We start from the raw sequence: 19,232 nt of genomic DNA, 5'->3' as shown, positions 1-19,232 counted from the left end.
TGTCCATTGTGCTGCTAGGCACTGTTGTAAGGGCCGCATGTGTAATCTTGCGTTTGGGACAATGGCTATGCATGAAGACATCATGCCTAGAAGTTTCATCACAAACCTTACTTGATACTGTTGGGTTGGGAGTATGTTTAGTATGACGTTTTGGAATGCTTGTACCCTTTGTGGACTTGGAGTGGCAATCCATTTTTCTGTGTTGATTGTTGCTCCTAAGTACTGTTGTATTTAACACGGTTGTAAGTGTGATTTTAGGTGGTTTATTGAGAACCCTAGCTTGTGAAGGGTTTCTATGACGTATTGTATGTGTTGAAGTCACTGTTTCTGAGTGCTGCTTTTTATTAACCAATCTTCTAGGTACGGGAATAAGTGCTGTCTTCTGATATGTGCCGCTACTACCGCAAGGCATTTTGTCAATACTCTTGGTGCTGTTGTTATCCCGAATGGCAACACTTTGAATTGGTAATGTACTCCTTGGATTACAAACCTTAAGTATTTCCTGTGGGAAGGATGTATGGGTATATGGAAGTAAGCATCCTTGAGGTCTAATGTTGACATGTAGTCTTGTTGTTTGAGCAATGGAATCATGTCTTGAAGTGTTACCATGTGAAAGTGATCTGATTTGATGTAAAGATTTAGTGTTCTGAGATCTAAGATGGGTCTCAGTGTTTTGTCCTTTTTTGGTATTAGAAAATACAGGGAGTAAACACCTGTTCCTTTCTGATGGTTGGGTACTAGTTCTATTGCTTCTTTTTGTAGCAACGCTTGGACTTCTAGTTGTAATAGATCCAAGTGCTGTTTGGACATGTGTTTTTGGAGGCACATTTGGTGGTAATTGTAGGAATTCTATGCAATAACCATGTTGGATAATGGCTAGGACCCATGAGTCCGTAGTTATGTCGTCCCAATTTTTGTAATAATTTGTGAGGCTCCCCCCCACTGGTGTCATGTGTTGGGGATTTGTGACATTGGAGTCACTGTTTAGTTTGTGGGGTTTTTGGGCTTTGGAATTTCAATCTTGTTTTAGGGAACTGTCCACCCCTATATTGTCCCCGAAAGCCTCCTCTTTGGTATTGGCCCTGGTATGTGGGTCTGGCCTGTGAGGTTGAAGGTTCTGTGCTTTGGGCCCGAAACCCCCCTCTAAAGTGTGGCTTCCTAAAGGTGCTTCTGCTCTGTGGGGAGTAGACCGCGCCTATGGCTTTGGCCGTGTCCGTGTCCTTCTTTAGCTTTTCTACAGCTGTATCCACCTCCGGCCCAAACAACTGTTGTCCATTAAAAGGCATATTCAGCACAGCCTGCTGGATTTCTGGTCTAAATCCGGAGGTGCGTAGCCACGCGTGTCTCCGAATGGTGACCGCCGTGTTTACTGTTCTGGCGGCTGTGTCTGCTGCGTCTATAGCCAACGTTATTTGGTTGTTGGAGATACTTTGGCCCCCCTCCACCACCTGTTGTGCACGCTTTTGAAACTCTTTGGGTAAATGTTCAATGAAATGTTGCATTTCATCCCAATGAGCCCTATCATATCTTGCCAATAAAGCCTGTGAATTGGCAATGCGCCATTGATTGGCTGCTTGTGCTGCAACCCTTTTCCCTGCTACATCAAACTTCTGACTTTCTTTGTCGGGTGGCGGTGCATCCCCCGAAGTCTGTGAGTTTGCCCTTTTCCGGGCTGCCCCTACTACCACAGAGTCGGGTGTTAGTTGTTACGTGATGTACACAGGGTCCGTAGGAGGAGGTTTGTACTTCTTCTCCACCCTAGGTGTGATGGCCCTGCGTTTGACTGGGTCTTGGAACACCTGTTTCGCGTGTTTTAACATACCTGGTAACATCGGCAGACTTTGGTATTGGCTATGTGTTGATGACAGGGTATTGAATAAGAAGTCATCCTCTATAGGTTCAGAATGCAGTGCTACGTTGTGGAAAGTAGCTGCTCTGGAAACCACCTGCATGTAAGCAGTACTGTCTTCTGGTGGTGATGGTCTTGCCGGGTAGCAATCAGGACTATTATCGGATACTGGTGCATCATATAGATCCCATGCATCTGGGTCATCTTGACTCATCCCTGTGTGCGTTGGTGATTGCATCATTGGGGGTGTTGCAATTGGGGACAGTTGCGGTGAGTGCTGTGGCGATAAACGTGGTGGAGTTTTTTCTTTAGCCACCTTTGCTTGTGGCTGTTTTTCAGTTTCCTGGAAAGCCAGTTTCCATTTCATTTTAATTGGGGGAAGAGTTCTTATTTTCCCTGTGTCCTTCTGTATATGGAGCCTTCTCTGTGTATAGTCTGGCTCTCACATCTCTAGTTCTTGTCCAAACCTATGGCCTTGTAGTTGTGATGAAAGGCCTTGTTCTTCGGTATAGGAGCTTTGTTTCGGCTCCGAGGCTGGATGTTTCGGCACCGAAACCTTTTCAGCAGTCTTTTTTGGCTCCGAAGCCACCTTTTTCGGTTTCGGGGTGCCGATATCTTGGTGCCGAGTTTGGTCGGAGCCGGTATCTCGGTGCCGAGTATACTCTGTGCCGGTATCTCGACCGAAGTTGAGTGTGTCCTTTTTCGGTGCCGATGCTTGGTCACCGTGCTTACGGGTTAAGCCATGGCCTGTCGGCGGTGACGTCCCCTTGGCTTTCATAATTTTGGAGTGAGTTTTGGCCGGGGCTGTTTTACTCACGGTTTGATGCCTCACCGGCTGCTCACTCTCGGGCTCGTCCGAGTCCGAATCAGGAATGGAGAAGGTCTCCTCTTCTTCGACGTCGGGGTGTCCAGCTGGCGTCGACGCCATTTGAAGCCTTCGAGCTCTCCGGTCCCGTAGCATCTTCTTCGACCGAAATGCCCGACAGGCCTCGCAGGTATCCTCTTTGTGTTCGGGGGACAAACATAAATTACAGACCAAATGCTGGTCTGTATAAGGATACTTAGCGTGGCATTTGGGGCAGAAGCAGAATGGGGTCCGTTCCATGAGCCTTGAAGACGCACGCGGTCGGGCCGACCAGACCCTGCCGGGGAGTGGAAGCCCCGAAGGGCTACCGGAGCTCTTCTGTTCTTCGGTGTCGATGTGCTCTTACTAAACCGATACCGAGCGCAAACAATACCGTCGAATTTTCCGATTGTTAACTAACTTTTCCAAACCGAAACACGGAGCGAAGAGGAACACGTCCGAACCCAATGGCGGAAAGAAAACAATCTAAGATGGAGTCGACGTCCATGCGCAATAGAGCCGAAAGGGGAGGAGTCCCCCGATCTCGTGACTTGAAAAGACTTCTTTGAAGAAAAACAACTTGTAACACTCCGAGCCCAACACTAGATGGCAGGAAAATGCACAGCATGTGTATCTGCAGCTACACATGCCATTGAACACATATATATATATATATACACACACACACACACACACACACACACACACACACACACGTGTTGCTGCTGTGAAATACCATTGTAATTGTGTTGTTATGGTTCACATGCAAATAACTGTTAATACAACTTGCATGTAGCGGGGATGGAAAGTGCACCATGGGGCAAATGGATCCTGGAATCAAGACTTCCCACAACATTCTTAAGTGAGGGAAGTTCTCTGCTCAAGACACAACTGACCTCGCCCTCAGCCACCTACTACATCTTTCATAAAATGGGGGACACGAGGCAGCTGAGGGGACAGCTATCATAGTCAGGGCTCGATTAATGCTGGAGGAGGAAATGTAGGTATGTTGAAGCTATTTCAAACACTTGTTGGGAAAAAGTGTATGATAGCCTAATTCGCGGGCCATCAAGATTTATTTATAATCAGATTTTTTAATCGCATTTAGTATACAGAGTAGCGTTTGATACAAAACCTTGCATAGCGGACGTAACATCATCGTTGATACCAAATTACAAATACGTTTGTGTGATTAATTAAAATCACTACAAAATTTGTGCAAATAAGATTACGAAACATCATGCTGTAAAGTGCATTGTTGCTTAACATTAAAGGTTGTATTGTTACTCAAATACAAAATGTAAAGTCTTGAGGGACATGTCTCAAAGTGCAGGTGGCAACTGAAATCTTCAGAGCAAAAGTACAGGTCACTTTGTTAAAAATCAGGTAATTTGTGTGAGGTGGTGGGCAGTGGCTGCTCGGGCCATTCCTTTCCTTTAACAGGTGGTGGGGGCAAAAGAAATACATTTCTCAAACTTGGCCATGTCAGTCACTGATTCCAGAGTGAATAAAAGGAAAACATCCTCTTTGGCCAAGCAGGTGCCCTACTATAGGAAGATAGGCCTCAATAAGGTTCGGCAGGCGTGTAATAAAGTCGGACAGCAAAGTAATTATGTGTGCCAGTGATTCTCTTCTGTAATTACAGTCTACAGTATGTGATGGTTTCGAGGGATCTCCAGGTTGGGTTCAACTCTCTGATAGGGAGTGGCACTAGTCCTGTAGATAGAATTTGGTTTAGAGCACATTTTCCCACTGCCTGGTAGAGATGTAATTTAGCTGATTGGTGCGAATGAGGCACCATTGGGGACCCCATGTAGGGCCTTTGCTTGAAGGGCTTCCATGTCCAATTTTTGTGAAGGGTGTTATAATTGTTTTCTTATTACAGATTTAATACTTGTTCAATTGACGACTCCCAGTTCTCCACGGCGAGTTGCAGGCTTTCCTTAGCCGATGTAAGATTTGTAGGCCAGGAGCAGCTGTTGTCTGGAAGACTTATTTTGTCACGTTGGCCACGTTTTCAAGTTTTTGCTTCACACGGTTGAATTTCGCCTGACCAGTGTTTTCCTTGTGTGGGAGGGGAGGTGCAACAATTTTTTGTAGGCTGTGCATTTATCTTTCCTAGTTCGGTCGCCAACATATCTGGGAATGCCAGCTGTGCATAATTAAGCAAAGGGAGCAACTTAGCCCGAGCCACCCTCCATATAACAGTGGTCGTTGGGCTATTAAGGGTGGTATTTCGTTTGCAAAGAGTGCGCATCACCGTCCTCCCTTTGAGCTTAATTTTTTTGTTGGTGCAATGATTGTTTACCAGTTTCACAAAGCCATGCCCCCAGATAGTTATAATGTTGTGCGCATTCTAGCCTGTGTCCCCGACAGCCATCTCTTAGTCCTTTTTTTTTGGATATCGACCAAAGATCACTATTTTTATTTTGCTCACAAACTCGTTCTTAAGGTCATGTGTGTTCAGGGCATTGAGGGCTTTTCATGAGCAAGGTCACACCGGGTAGGGCGGGGACCAAATCAGCTATGTAGAGATTGAATGAAAGCAGAGCCAGCACACAGCCTATTTTAATCCTCAATCTCTGTCGATTTTGGCAGTGGCTGTATTCCCAGTGAGTTTTACCCTTACCCAGGTCCTGGAGTAGAGGGACATGATGGCTCCCAATAAATTAGGGCAGATGTTCCACCTCTCTAGCTTCTGCCAAAGGATGTTCCAGACAACTCCGTTAAAAGCAGAAGTATAGTCAATGAAACAGGTGAACACAAGGGAGGAAGGGGGATGAATTAGTTGCTGTTTGGTGGGCTAGGTATGAAGGGGAGACTATGTTGTAAACTGCTCTCCCGCCTGCTCGACGTCTATTTGGTAGAATGGTAATAGGCCCTCCTAGGAGGCCCACTGTTGATACCATTTCCTAAATATTAATAATTGAAGGAAACTGTTGTAAATATGGACATATCAGCAAGCAGAGCTAAAACAAAAAAAAGGAAAATTCATCAAACAATAAATGAGGGGTACTACAATTCTCACAAGGAATGTTTCATGTGGTTATGCTAGTTATAGGAGACCAAAACTCTCTAGATCACAGCCACAAGACAACCTTGATTGTCATATCCAGTGTCAACAGACCAAGAAAGACCCAGACTTGAATTTGCAAAAACATTTTTTTAAGGCTATAAATACAAACCAGGCATGTCATCCAACAGGGATAATTTTGTGAGTCTAATATGTCAAACTGGTAGACCGTCTACTTGGTTTCTATTTGCTTCTGGTATTTTAACATTAGTCTTCTCGTTACGAGGTTATTAAGCCTACTATTCCACCTCAAAAGAGATTTTCCATGTTATTGTTTAACACAAAACATTGTGCAGTTCAATGGCAGAATCTCAAGATAACAATTTATACTGAAACACGAACGGCGTCCAGGCAAGTGCAGGAGTGAGATACATCAATCATCAAATATTTGGCAGAAGAAGGGGAAGTCCAACAGAAGAGCACAGGGCCCTGAAGCCCTTTGAATTTTATATAGAAAGGCAGGACCTTCAAAACGTACACATACAAACATGTTTCCCTGGGACAATGTTCACATGAGTGAGAAGCTTCAAACAAACAAAAACAAACTAAAATCCTTACATCCTGACTAGACGATAACCATATTCATACCTTCTTTGCTGCTACAATGAATCGGAAAATGATGGTGAATCCCAGAACAGAAATAAGTATTCGCTCCTTGCGACACGGATCTAAATCCTGACGCTCCATTTGCCAACGTTGACGGGGTGAGACCTTCCGTACGAATACCTAAAGGGCATCAAAGGGCCTCAGAGCTCAACAGAATAAGGAAAAGGAAAAAGGCAGCAGTGCATTTTATAAGTTAAAGTTTACTTTTTTAGTATTTCCGCTTTACCTCTCCTGACCAAACTCTTGTAATCTTTTGCTCTCCCTTTTCACTGGCTACTTTTTGTATACCAAGCTACTGCTCCTTAACCTTCTGGTTCCCCTTAGCTCCCACCTTTCACCCTTCCCTGCAGTTTCTGTATTCCATTCATTTTTCAGCTTGCAACTCTATCTCTACTTCCCTTTTGGGCTTCTATTTATCCTTCATGTTAAAACTCAAAGCTCATCTATTGTCTTCCACTGCCAGGCTCATTCATTTATAAAGTACCTTATTTCCCATGGGCACAGTCCAGACATTTGGCAAAGCCTGCCTTAGCACCAACTGGACATTAAACACTTCGAAACCTGTACAGGATACAAATGCAGTGTTAAATGAAATAGACATGGCACAAATGCGTCTTGGAGAGAGATGGGAGGAATGAGAGAATACAGAATAGGGGCTACAGGACAGAAAAATATATGAGTAGAGTGAGGGTCAGATAAAAAAAGGATGTGGAGATAGGTAGGGCAGATAGGACAATGAATCACAAGGGTTACTGAGGGAGGAAGTAGAAGAGGAGTAAAAGAAGGAAGAAGATGGCTGCTCACCGGTTAGGTCACGCAGAATCATGGTACCTCCTTCAGCTGCAGATGTAACCCAACAAGTCACTTCTTCTATCGCCTTTTTCAAGGAGTCCTTCTCCAAAGTACTAGAGAGGCATAAAAGGGAATCGGGCATTACTAGTTAGTTACATCACCCTCCTTTCTGGGAAATTGTTTAAGAGAAAGCAAAGATCTGACCTTACCAAAAGAAACATACCCCTGCAATACTCAGACACTAGCACAATTAATCGGGGAATGATGAGCTAGCAGGGCAGCTCTGGTGGGTATGGTCAAAGGCATATGTTTGGAAACAGTGACAAGTAGTCATGCAAGCAGGGGCAGAATGAGGTCAGACAGCCAGCTTAGAAAGACAAAATTACTTACCTTTGGTAAAAATATTTCTAGTAGATACTTAATCTTCCCAAGATTTCTCACCTTCTGAATATCCCATGGTCATCAGCCCAGATTAGGGAATATTTTTCCATCAACAGTAGTACCCCAGCACTGTCTGGTAACTCTAATACAGCTCCACCAGTCCGGGATGCAGCACCAACTAGGCTCACCATGCGTTTCAGGGTGCACTGGTGCACCTTTAAATAAGTGTGCTGGGTGCAAGCATGAAAAGTATGCCCGATTACAATGAACATGCTGCCCCAGGGCAGCTCTGCTACTTAAATCAGCCGCTCCCTGTTTCACTGTGCTGGCGGCACCCACCTACACTTTGAGTGGGGACAGAGATCCCCCAGCAGACAGGTGCAAAGAATGACTGCACTCACTTGTAGGGGCTATCTGGGGGATATCTTTCTCTCCTGTAAGTGTTGGGTTATGTTGTTGGAATGTTAGGAACATAATGATTGCTTAGTAACATAGAATGGAATTGGAATGGGAGGTGGAGAATGTGAGCAGGCACAGTTGCTGGCTGGAACTGCCAGGGTTTGGTCACATTATAATGATTGAAATAGAGCTTTGGGAAAGGAGACAAGCTTGGCATCTTTTTCAGTGGCAACGAGGATGGGATGACCACTTGTGGACCAACCCTGGCATATGAGCGAAGAGAACGTGGAGTTATTGGCTGGTGAAATCTGTGAAGCTATACCGGCGTTTCTAGTGGTGAAAATAGAGATTTTCTTTTCCCCCGCTTGTGAAACACGATGGACATGAGAGAATTGATAAAGACTGTGTCAAGAATTTAGGCACTGGAATCGTGAAGAAGGAAGAACGTGCTGGTAGGGGCCACCATCAAAGAATATTTGCATCATTTGTGGAAATGTAGGCGTCCACCAGTCAGTGACGTGCACTGAATAAGTAAAGTGAGGTAAAGAATGCAGACCAGGATGGACAAACAGAAGGATGTTTAACTGTGAGGAGGTCAGGCCGGTTATCCGTATAGGTGTTTCGTATGTGGCAATAGTCGGCTATCCAGTGACATGCAGAAGGTATTGAAATATATAAATATATTTTTTAAGCGAAATTAAAATTATTATTAAAGCTTACCTTGTGCTTTTGAAAAATAAGAAAAAAAAACGTTGCAAGTGTCCCACGCAGGTAGAAACTGTGGGCTTGCGTGCAGGAGTCTCCGTGTTGGGTATGTATACGCACGTAATCATTTGCCTCGCACATTGTTGTGCGATCGTGCGGTGATCGCGTGCGATTGGAATGTAGAATGTTCGGGGGTTTTGAAGGTTGCGGGGAGCGGAGGACGAACTGGTTGGCAGAAGGGAGTAGAGGCTGTATTACCGGAACTTACGATTAAAGGGAAATTTATTCTGACCTGATCACGGAGTGAGCGTCTTCCTTTCAGTTGCGACGAGGGTTTTCCAGCCACAGCCTCTTCTCCCGTGAAGAAATTCCTCTGAGCACAGTGACGGTCGAACTTACTGGTACATCCTGCCCCACAGCTACTTCAAACGGCGGCTACAATTTCTGCACGTTGGATTTGTTCAGAGTTGTTGTGCTGACATAAACGTCCTGGACGCACTGGGTGTGTGTCTTCCTGGAATCTAGACCGCAGCATCCACTTCGCAGGGACACTTTGGCTGCCATCTTAGCAGCATACTGCACTGCTCATTCAGTTTGCGTGTTACAGTGACACGCACACCCCATCCAACCTACTGTTGGTTAACCGTACTGAAGAGACATTCAGCAACCATTTTGGGAGTACTTTCCGTCTGTGCTGCGCTCCACTTTGGACCCCATCTTATGCTTGCGTGCCATGGAGCAATTTAAACACATTGTCTATTATGGGAGCAATCATTTCTCAGTCTGCAATGGAATGTAATTAGCATCTTTGGGGATACATAATTAACGTGTTATTTTTGTTTATTTTTAGCATTCATTCAACTTCACTAATATTTGTGCATCATTGTGATTACCATTATGCAGCAATCAATCGCCCCTCCTCCTCCTTTTGTTCCCAATCCGGCTTTACCTGATGCAGATTGGGAGCAGTGGAAAGAGGCATTTGAGGCATACTTAGACGCCCTGGAGGGTGAAACCTTTACCCACAAAAGAAAATTTGCAATTTTAAAACATTGTTTAGGTAGTGGAGGACGTAAAATTTTGAAGTATATTCCTAAAGTACCTGTATTAGCAATTGAAGGGGAAGGCGACGGTGTTGAAGACGAGTACCAAACCGCTATCAACTCGCTTGATTTGAGGTTTAAGAAATGCAGGAACGTCACCTTGGAAAGACATAAATTTTACAAAAGGGTCCAGTCTGATGGTGAATCTGCGTCCAGTTATGTAGGGGCTTTAAGACTTTTAGCTGTTTCATGTGATTACAAAGAATTTGAAGAAGAAATGAAAAAAGACCAACTTGTTGAGAAAACTAATAATAAGAAAATACAGGAAGCATTGTTGTCCACCCCCAACTTAACTTTACAGAAAGCCTTAGAGATTGCCACCAGAATTGAAAGCACTGTGTCATTCATGGAACAAATGTCAATCACTGACAACAGAAACCATTTGCTGCGTTCGGAGGTGTTAGTTGTTAAGCCTAAATACAAAAACAAGAACTTCAAGGGTGGCAGTGCACCACTATCTACAGGAAGCAAGTATGGGAAAAATGTATCGAAACCTTTAGAGTGTTATAGGTGTGGTAGTACTACTCACTTAGGTAATGCTAAATTTTGTCCAGCCTTGGATAAGATATGCGCCAAATGTTACAAGAAAGGACATTTTGCGAGAGTATGTAAATCCAGCATGTCCAATGGTTCTGACAAACTTAACCACAAAGTTAATAGTGTCGCTACTAATAATTACTCTTCTTCCAGTAGCGAGGAAGGGGAAATATTTATGGTGTATAACAAGGAACCCCTGATTGGTGAGGTAAGGGGTTCTGGTGTGAGAAGACCATTTTGCTTGGTGGAGATAGATGGCGTTCAGGTTCACATGATGGCTGATTCAGGTTCCCCTTTCACACTTTTGAGCGAGACCATGTGGAATGACCTGTTCAGTGCCCGAGGGTTCACCTTAAAGCCTTCACTAATCCATCCCATTGGATATGGAGGGAAGTCAATTGATGTGGTCGGTGAATTTCAAGCTGTACTCAAATTTAAGGATAGTATTACGCCTGCCACAATTTATGTAGCCAAGGATGACACATGCCTTCTAGGATGGTGTGATCAGGGTAAATTAAAGCTGGTGTTAGATCCAAATAATCCTGAACAAGTTGTAATGAGAAATGAATATTTGCAAGTGTCTTCAATTAGGTGTGATAAATGGGAATCACGTTATCCGGAAATATTTAATAGTAATGTGGGTCTATTCAAGGGTTTTGCCCACAAGATTAAGATCAATAAGGATGCGCTACCAAAAGTACACAAGGTGCGGAAGGTTCCCCTCACTTTAAAAGATGATTTTAAGAAAGAATTAGATAAATTGTGTACTCTAGACATAATTGAACCTGTAGAGTCCTCGAATTGGGTCGTACCTGTAGTTTTAGCCCGTAAGGCGAATGGATCATTGCGAATGTGTGTGGACTTGCGCAATCTCAATGACCAAATTTGGGTAGATCAATATCCTCTACCCAACATCTCGGAAATGTTATCTTCCATTAAAGATGGTAAAGTATTTTCCTTACTCGACATGACTTCTGCTTACCATCAAATTAGTCTACATCCTAGCTCCAGACACTACACAGCTTTTATCACACCTTTTGGTTTATTTCAGTTCAAGCGTATGCCTTTTGGGTTGGCGTCTGCGTCTGCCGTATTTCAGAGAACAGCAGAGAGCATGTTTAAAGAGTTGGATGGAGTGAAGGCATTTCAGGACGATATCTTAGTCTATGGTAAAGACATGTTTGAGCATGATGAGAGATTGAGTTGCGTGTTAGACATACTGAAACTGAAAGGTGTGACTCTTAGTTCTGCTAAGTGCCGATTTGGTGTGTACAGTGTGAACTACTTAGGTTTCGAATTATCAGCTGAAGGTATCAAACCTAAAATAAGTTTAGTAAAGGCCATTCAGGATTTTATGTGTCCAGAAAATAAGGACCAACTGAGGTCTTTCATGGGGCTGATAGAGTTTAATACCAAATTTGTACCAAATTACTCAGAAAAGACTTACAACTTAAGGAATCTACTGAAGAAGAACGTTACGTTTTTATGGGATACTAATTGCAACCGCGAATTTGAGAGTGTGAAACAAGAGATTGCCCAAGCGATTCCTTTAAAACCCTTTGACACCCATGATCATTCTATTATAATGACAGATGCCAGTCAGAAAGGGTTGGGGGCTGTTTTGTTGCAAAGGAGAGATGGTAAGGATGAAGTCGTTGCATTTGCGTCTAGAAGTTTGAAGGGTGCAGAAGCAACGTATTCTGTCATCGAACGTGAGGCTCTAGCATGTTGTTGGGGCATTAGTTATTTCAAACAGTTTGTTTGGGGTTCTAGGTTTACTGTAAGGACGGATCACAAGCCTCTAGTTCAACTTTTCACTGCCAAGGGTGCTGAGAAAGCCACTCCAAGGATAGCCAAGTGGCAATACAAATTGCGTGAGCACAATTTTAAGTTAGAATATGTACCAGGGAAAAAAAATATTTTGGCGGACTGTTTATCTAGATTGTCTGGCTCTGATTCTTCTGTAGAAGTGTCAACAGATATTGGTTCCAAAGACGACGATAATGATGTTGTGGTGTGTTCAGTTACTGAGCTCTTGGATGGTGCGCTGGACGAACAGGAGTGGAGGGAGGCGTGTGAGGCAGATCAGGATCTGAAATCAGTCATGCATGCTGTCACCACGGGGTGGTCTTTGTGGTCCTCAAATGATGAATTAAAAGACAGGTACAAACATGTTTTTGATGAGTTATCAGTAATCAATGGATTGCTATTTAGGTCTAAGCAGATAGTTGTACCGGATAGTATGAAAAAGAGAGTTTTGGGTTTAGCGCATGAAGGCCACATTGGAATGCGAGCTATGAAGAGAAGGGTCAGAGAAGGATTTTGGTGGCCGGGTGTTGATAAATGTATAGAGCATTTTGTGAGGGATTGTGTGTATTGTGCCGTTAGTGACAAGTCTCAAGTTACTGTGCCAAGCCCAATAGAAGCCATCAGGGTTCCAGATAAACCCTGGAGTAAGCTTGCAATTGATATTATAGGGCCAGTGAGTTTGTCCTATGGGTCCCAAGATTATGGTTTGGTGCTTATTGATTATTACAGCAGATGGCCAGAAGTAAAATTCGTTAAAGTTCCTGACTCTAACAATGTGATCCAGTGGTTGGAATGCATTTTCGCTAGGGAAGGTATTCCCGATGAGATCTTGACTGATAACGGATCTCAGTTTACATCGGCACAATTTGAAAAGTTTATGAAGTTTATGGGCATTAGACATACTAAAACGTCATTGTACCATCCTCAGAGCAATGGTCTCGTGGAAAGATTCAACAGGGTACTCAAGGATAGTATTCAGTTATCCAAGTCTAGTGGTCTTCACTGTAAATCGGAGTTATCTAAATTGTTATGGGCGGTGCGTACCACGAACAACGCAGACACTCAAGTTTCGCCCTTTGTCCTGCTACGCGGCCGCATTCCATCCACAAAGTTAACTAGAGAATGGATGGGTCAGTTTTGTGTGCCATGGCACAAAGTTGAAGGTGTTATGGAGAAACGTTTAGCTGCACAACAGAAATACACAACTATGGTTGACGCTAAGATTGCTATTGATTCAAATAAAAGGGGTCACATCCGTAAGATCGATTGGAAGGTAGGGGATCTAGTAAGGGTAAAACTTCCGAGACTCATAGCTAAAGGCCAATCCAAATTTAGTGACTGCAGAAAGATAATTCAAGTAGGAAACAGTGCCGTTAAGTTGGAGGATGGTAAATGGTGGAACAAAAGCAAATTATCCTTGTCTAGACTTGTGAATAAAACTAACGAGTGTCCCAATAATCATGTCGATGGTTTCTGTTCTTCCGGAAATTGGAACCCTCCTGCAAACCATTGTAGAAGATCTTCTAGAAATGTTAAACCACCAAAGAAATTCAATGACTATGCACTAATGTGATTGTACTGAAATTAGTAAGTTTGAGTATTGTAAGTATAGTTTAGTCATTTACGTTCACCAAATATGTTATAACATGTAAACGATTTATGTAATTTTGTTATTGTTTTTTTTTCTGTTGTTATGAGGGAAGAGATGTGTTGGGTATGTATACGCACGCGATCATTTGCCTCGCACATTGTTGTGCGATCGTGCGGTGATCGCGTGCGATTGGAATGTAGAATGTTCGGGGGTTTTGAAGGTTGCGGGGAGCGGAGGACGAACTGGTTGGCAGAAGGGAGTAGAGGCTGTATTACTGGAACTTACGATTAAAGGGAAATTTATTCTGACCTGATCACGGAGTGAGCGTGTCTTCCTTTCACTCCGCGAGACCGAGACTGCCTGTGCTGTTTGTGGAGGTATTGTGCTGAACTTCCTTCAGAAACTCGCACCGCAGCAGCACGTTGCCAAAACAAGGGCAACCAACTTTAGAAAAAGAACGGATTGTTTCTACAACGACATCGCCGGATCGGATTTGGATAGTTTTTTTTTGTTTCTTGTGGTTGACGGTGTATGGATAATTTACATAAGGACAACACCATTTTTATTTTCAAATTTAGGATAGTTTTCCTTGATGTAAATCGGGCAGCACATTGACATTAATTTCGAGCTGGGAAGGAGAGTAAAGGAACTATTCAAGCAGAACATTGAACCTGAACCAGGAAGAAGACTAAAGGAAGTGTTCTGAGATGACAGTAACTGTTTTAATTGATTTTGTCAAGTTTTATTGAAGAGCGCACCATGCAGTCAACAGCGCCTCCACCCACATTTTTAGCTGTGCCTGGGGAACCGAGTATGCCTTGGGAAGATTGACAAGAGGCATTTGGGACGTACTTAGAGGCTTTGGGTGGGGCTATTTTTACTGCTAAAAGGAAACTGGCTTTGTTGAAACATCATTTTGGGGTAGTGGGTAGGAAGGTTTTGAAAGACGGTGATGATGTGTATATTACAGCTATGGGGGCGTTGGAAAATCATTATAGTAAGAAAGTGAGCATTGTTGTGGAGCGTCATACGTTTTTTTCTAGAACACAAGCGCCTAGCGAGTCAATTGATCAATCTGTAAGTGCATTGCGACCTTTAGCAAATATGTGCAAGTTTAGAGATTTACACAAGGAAATAATTAGAGATCAGTTGATAAATCATACTAGGAATATGAAGATTAAAGAGACGTTGATAAGTTTAAAGAATCCATCGTTAGATGAAGCGATAGTTGTAACAAAACGCCTAGAAGATATGTCAAGATATATAAAAGAGTTAGGAAAAAACGATGTAGAAGATATGGCTATACAAGAGGTTGACAAAGTCAAATGTGGTAAGGATGACAGTAAGGTGGACGGGAAGAAAAAATGTAATAGACGTGGTAGAGTAAAATATTTGGAATTTTCAGTGAATTGCCCAGATAAAAGTGCCAAGTGTTTCAAATGTAACAGAATGGGGCATTTTTCTAAAGAGTGTAATCAAAAAAGGATTGTGACTAAAAGAAAAAGTGTGAATTGTTTGCGAAACAACGGTCAAAATTTGGAACGAGTTTCGTCAGAGGATTGTAAAGAAGATGACCGTATAGAAGTGTTTATGCTAAGTGATGCCACCACAGAAGAAGAATTGAATAAAAGAGACATTTTAGTGTTGGGAAATGATCGGTATAGACCTGTGAAGTGTGTTGTGAGCCTAAATGGACTATCAATCAGCATGAAGGCAGATTCATGTTCCCCATATGTGCTTATTGATAAGGATATGTGGCGTAAAGTAGGAGAGGAAAATTTATCCATGTCTAAAGTTGAACTGGTCGGGTATGGAGGGAGCAGAATACCAATTGTAGGATGTTTTCAAGGAAAGATGGTGTTTAAACAGTGGGCGATAACCTGTGTGTATGCGGTGGAAAGTGGCAGGTGTTTGTTGGGGTGGAATGAGCAAAGAGCTTTTGAGAGTGTTGAATCCAAATGCGGAAAAACGAGTTTTGACCGTAGTGCATGAAAATCAAGAAGCAGAAACATGGAAGTCGGAGTTTCTGTTGTTGTTTGGTGATAGATTGGGATGTCTTAAAAAGTTTAAACACAAAATTGTTCGGAGAGAAGGTGCGGTACTGAAAGTACATAAGGTAAGAGGGGTACCAGTAGTGTTGAGGGATGCATTGAAAGTTGAATTGGCTAGGTTATTGGAGATCGGGGTGACAGAAGAAGTTGAGTCTTCGCAATGGTTGAGTCCGGTGGTGCTGGCTCAGAAACCGAATGGCAAGATCAGAATGTGCGTGGATTTGAGATATTTGAATTATAATATAAGGATTGATAGACATCCTATACCCAATATAAATGAGTTATTAGCCAGCATTCAAGGTGGAAACGTGTTCTCTACTCTTGATTTGTCTAGTGCATACCATCAAATTTTGCTACATCCGGACTCAAAGCATCTTACTTCTTTCATCACACCTGAAGGGACATTTAGATTCATATGCATGCCTTTTGATTTGCATCAGCTTCAGCAGTTTTCCAAAGAGTTATGCAAAGCTTATTAGGCAAGGTTGAAAATGTGAAATTTTTCCAGGATGATGTGTTAGTATGGGCAGAGAATGTGGAAGAACATGATAAAGTGTTGAGAAAAGTGTGTTCAATTCTGTAAAAGGCAGGATTGACTGTTGAGGTGAAAAAGTCCAAGTTTGAGTGTCGGAGTGTTGAGTACCTTGGTCATACTGTGTCTGGGGAAGGCATAAAGCCGAAGGCTGGTTTAATGGAGGCAATAGAAAAAGCACCAAATCTAGTGTATAAAGACCAGTTAAGGTCATTCTTGGGTTTGGCTGAGTATTATGCCAAATTTGTAAAAAAGTTAGATGACATAGCTCAACCGTTGCGTATGTTGATGAAGAAGAATCAGAGATTTGAGTGGTCAGAAAAATGTCAACAAGCGTTCACTGATTTGAAAAGTAATATTATCAATGCTGTTGAGCTGAAACTATTTGTGACGAACAACCATACGATAATATCGACTGATGCCAGTAAGTATGGTTTGGGAGCATATTGATTCAAGTAAATAAGGGGGAAGGAGCATGTGATTGTGTTCGCCTCAAGAACATTGAAAGGTGCTGAAGCTACGTATTCTGCGATTGAGAAATAAGCTCTTGCTGGTTGGTGGGGAGTCCAATATTTCAGAAATTATGTGTGGGGAAGAAGGTTTGAATTACGAACAGGTCATAAACCTTTAGTTGACATTATTACAATAAGGGGTGCTAGCCGAGCGTCTTCTAGAATAGCGAAATGGTGATATAGGCTGCAGGAGTATAATTTTACAATTAAATATGTTCCAGGGGTGGCAAATGTGAATGCCGATTGCTTGTCAAGACTGCCAATTGAGGGGACGGAGAATGAGGAAGATAAATATCGGGTGTAGCGGATATACGAGACATTAAGACAAAAGCTATAGGTGAAGACGTATGGAGGACAACAGTGGAGGACGATGTGGAAATGCAAGCATTAAGGAAAAATTTGGACAAACATTGGTCGGAGTTGGGAGACGTTGCCAGCGCAATATGACATTTTAAGAATGTATGGTCAGAAATATCTGAACAAGATGGTTTGTTGAGGAGAGGAGACAAAGTAATTCTGCCGTGTAAGTTAAGGGAAAAGGTGCTGGAACTTTTACACGAAGGACATGGTGGAATAGCCGGTATGAAAAGAAAAGCCAGAGAGGATTTTTTGTGGCCAGGTATAGATCGGGATGTTGAAAGGTTTGTTAGGAATTGTTTATGCTATGCGTGCAGTGACAACACTCATGTTGGAGCAAGAACCCCAGTTGTTCTAAGACCATTTCCATGTAAACCATGGCAGAAAGTTGGTATGCATGTGTGTGGTCCGTTTTAGCTGGATGGAAATGGGAAGACCTATGCTATTGTGATCATGGATTATCATTCGAAATGGCCAGAGGTCAGTATAGTGAGAGATGTTAAATCAAGTATGATTACTGAATTTTGTGAAGAGATATGGAGAAGAGAGCGGTATCCTGAAGTTGTGGTGACTGATAACGGTCCGCAGTTTACGTCAAGTGAGTCTGAGGATTATTTATTGAGCTTCAGTGTTAAACATATCTGAACGGCCATAGCGCATCCTAGAGAGAATGGATTAGTGGAGAGGTTCAACAGAGTGCTGGGTGAGAACATTCAGTTGTTGCTTCAGAATGGGTTGAATTGGAAGAAGGAGATTAAAAATTTGTTGTGGAGTTATCATACCACCCCACATTCTCTCACTATGGAAACACCGTTTATGTTGTTAAAAGGTAGGAAACCTTACACTAAGGCAGTACCTGGTTGGATGGGCAAGGCAGGTAGGGAAAAAGTGAATAAAAATAAATCATTAAGTCGAGTGGTGGAAATGCAAGGAAAATATAATGGTAGAAGAATGGACAAAGTGAAGAAGCGTAGGTTGGCAGTGGGAGATTGGGTGTGAACCAGGGTCTGCGAAATAAGGAAAAAAGGGTCGTCCAAATGGTATGTGCCTAAGCAGATAACAAACGTGAGAAGATATAGGGGGTTATTCCAACTTTGGAGGAAGTGGTAATCCGTCCCAAAAGTGACGGTAAAGTGACGGATATACCACCAGCCATATTACGAGTCCATTATATCCTATGGAACTCTTAATACGGCTGGTGGTAAATCCGTCACATTTGGGACGGATTACCACCTCCTCCAAAGTTGAAATAACCACCATAGTGTAGAGATGGAATGTGAAAAGTGTGCTGAAATGTAGTGAGGTGGATTTGAGAAGGTGGAAGGGTGATAAGGATGTATATAAGGATGGAAGTGTTGAGAGAAGGGTGGTGTTGAAGGAGCAGTAAAAGAGAATTGTAAGTAAACCTGACTATTTGAAGGATTATGTTACCAAATAATGCAGCTAGCAACATTCCTATGTATTTTGTGCACTCTTGTGCCATATTTTCTTTGTTTTTTGTCATTGTCCATGTTTCTGTTATTACAGGGTACTATAGTGTAAATGTTCAATGTAGGTAGTATAGGAGGGGAGATACGTTGGATTATGTTGTTGGAATGTTAGGAACATAATGACTGCTTAGTAACATAGAATGGAATTGGAATGGGAGGTGGAGATTGTGAGCAGGCACGGTTGCTGACTGGAACGGCCAGGGTTTGGTTGCATTATAAAGGTTGAAATAAAGCTTTGGAAAAGGAGACAAGGATGGCATCTTTTTCACTAAGGGTTGCTCTCAGGGGGCATGCTGACAGACCATCACTTGACGGCTTCTTTGTCTTTGCTCCCACGTCCACAATATGGCACAGTGCAGAGGCAAAGAGATTCCCTAATTTGCATGAGGCCACACTCACATGAAAATGAAGAAATACCATATCGAGATTGCGCTAGTGCACATGTAGCATCAGTGCTAGCAGTATTACAGGTGGGGCCGCACATGCATCTGCAGCCCCTTCTGTGTCACCAAAGTGTCCTGGGGGCACACAAAATGTTATGGCTAATATTTTTCCGTGCCCCACCAAGTCTATGCACGGGAATGAGAAGCTTAACGGTAGC

The 19,232-nt window shown here is 42.9% G+C and overlaps 1 protein-coding gene across 2 annotated transcripts in view; it reads right to left on the bottom strand.

The window, feature by feature from the left end:
- Nucleotides 1-19,232, bottom strand: part of PNLDC1 (PARN like ribonuclease domain containing exonuclease 1) — a 258,698-nt gene that overhangs the window by 121,569 nt on the left and 117,897 nt on the right. For both annotated transcript variants that reach the window (XM_069227860.1, XM_069227862.1), the window contains exons 7-9: nt 7,177-7,277; nt 6,857-6,933; nt 6,355-6,492 (exon numbers count right to left, since the gene is read on the bottom strand). In XM_069227860.1, the coding sequence (XP_069083961.1) occupies nt 6,355-6,492; nt 6,857-6,933; nt 7,177-7,277 (316 nt within the window). The remainder of the gene's footprint in view (nt 1-6,354; nt 6,493-6,856; nt 6,934-7,176; nt 7,278-19,232) is intronic.

This window comes from Pleurodeles waltl, chromosome 4_1 (assembly GCF_031143425.1).
Source record: "Pleurodeles waltl isolate 20211129_DDA chromosome 4_1, aPleWal1.hap1.20221129, whole genome shotgun sequence".
Taxonomy (NCBI): Eukaryota; Metazoa; Chordata; class Amphibia; order Caudata; family Salamandridae; genus Pleurodeles; species Pleurodeles waltl.
The sequence above is the reverse complement of the archived record's forward strand: the minus strand, read 5'-3'. Positions and strand labels throughout refer to the sequence as shown.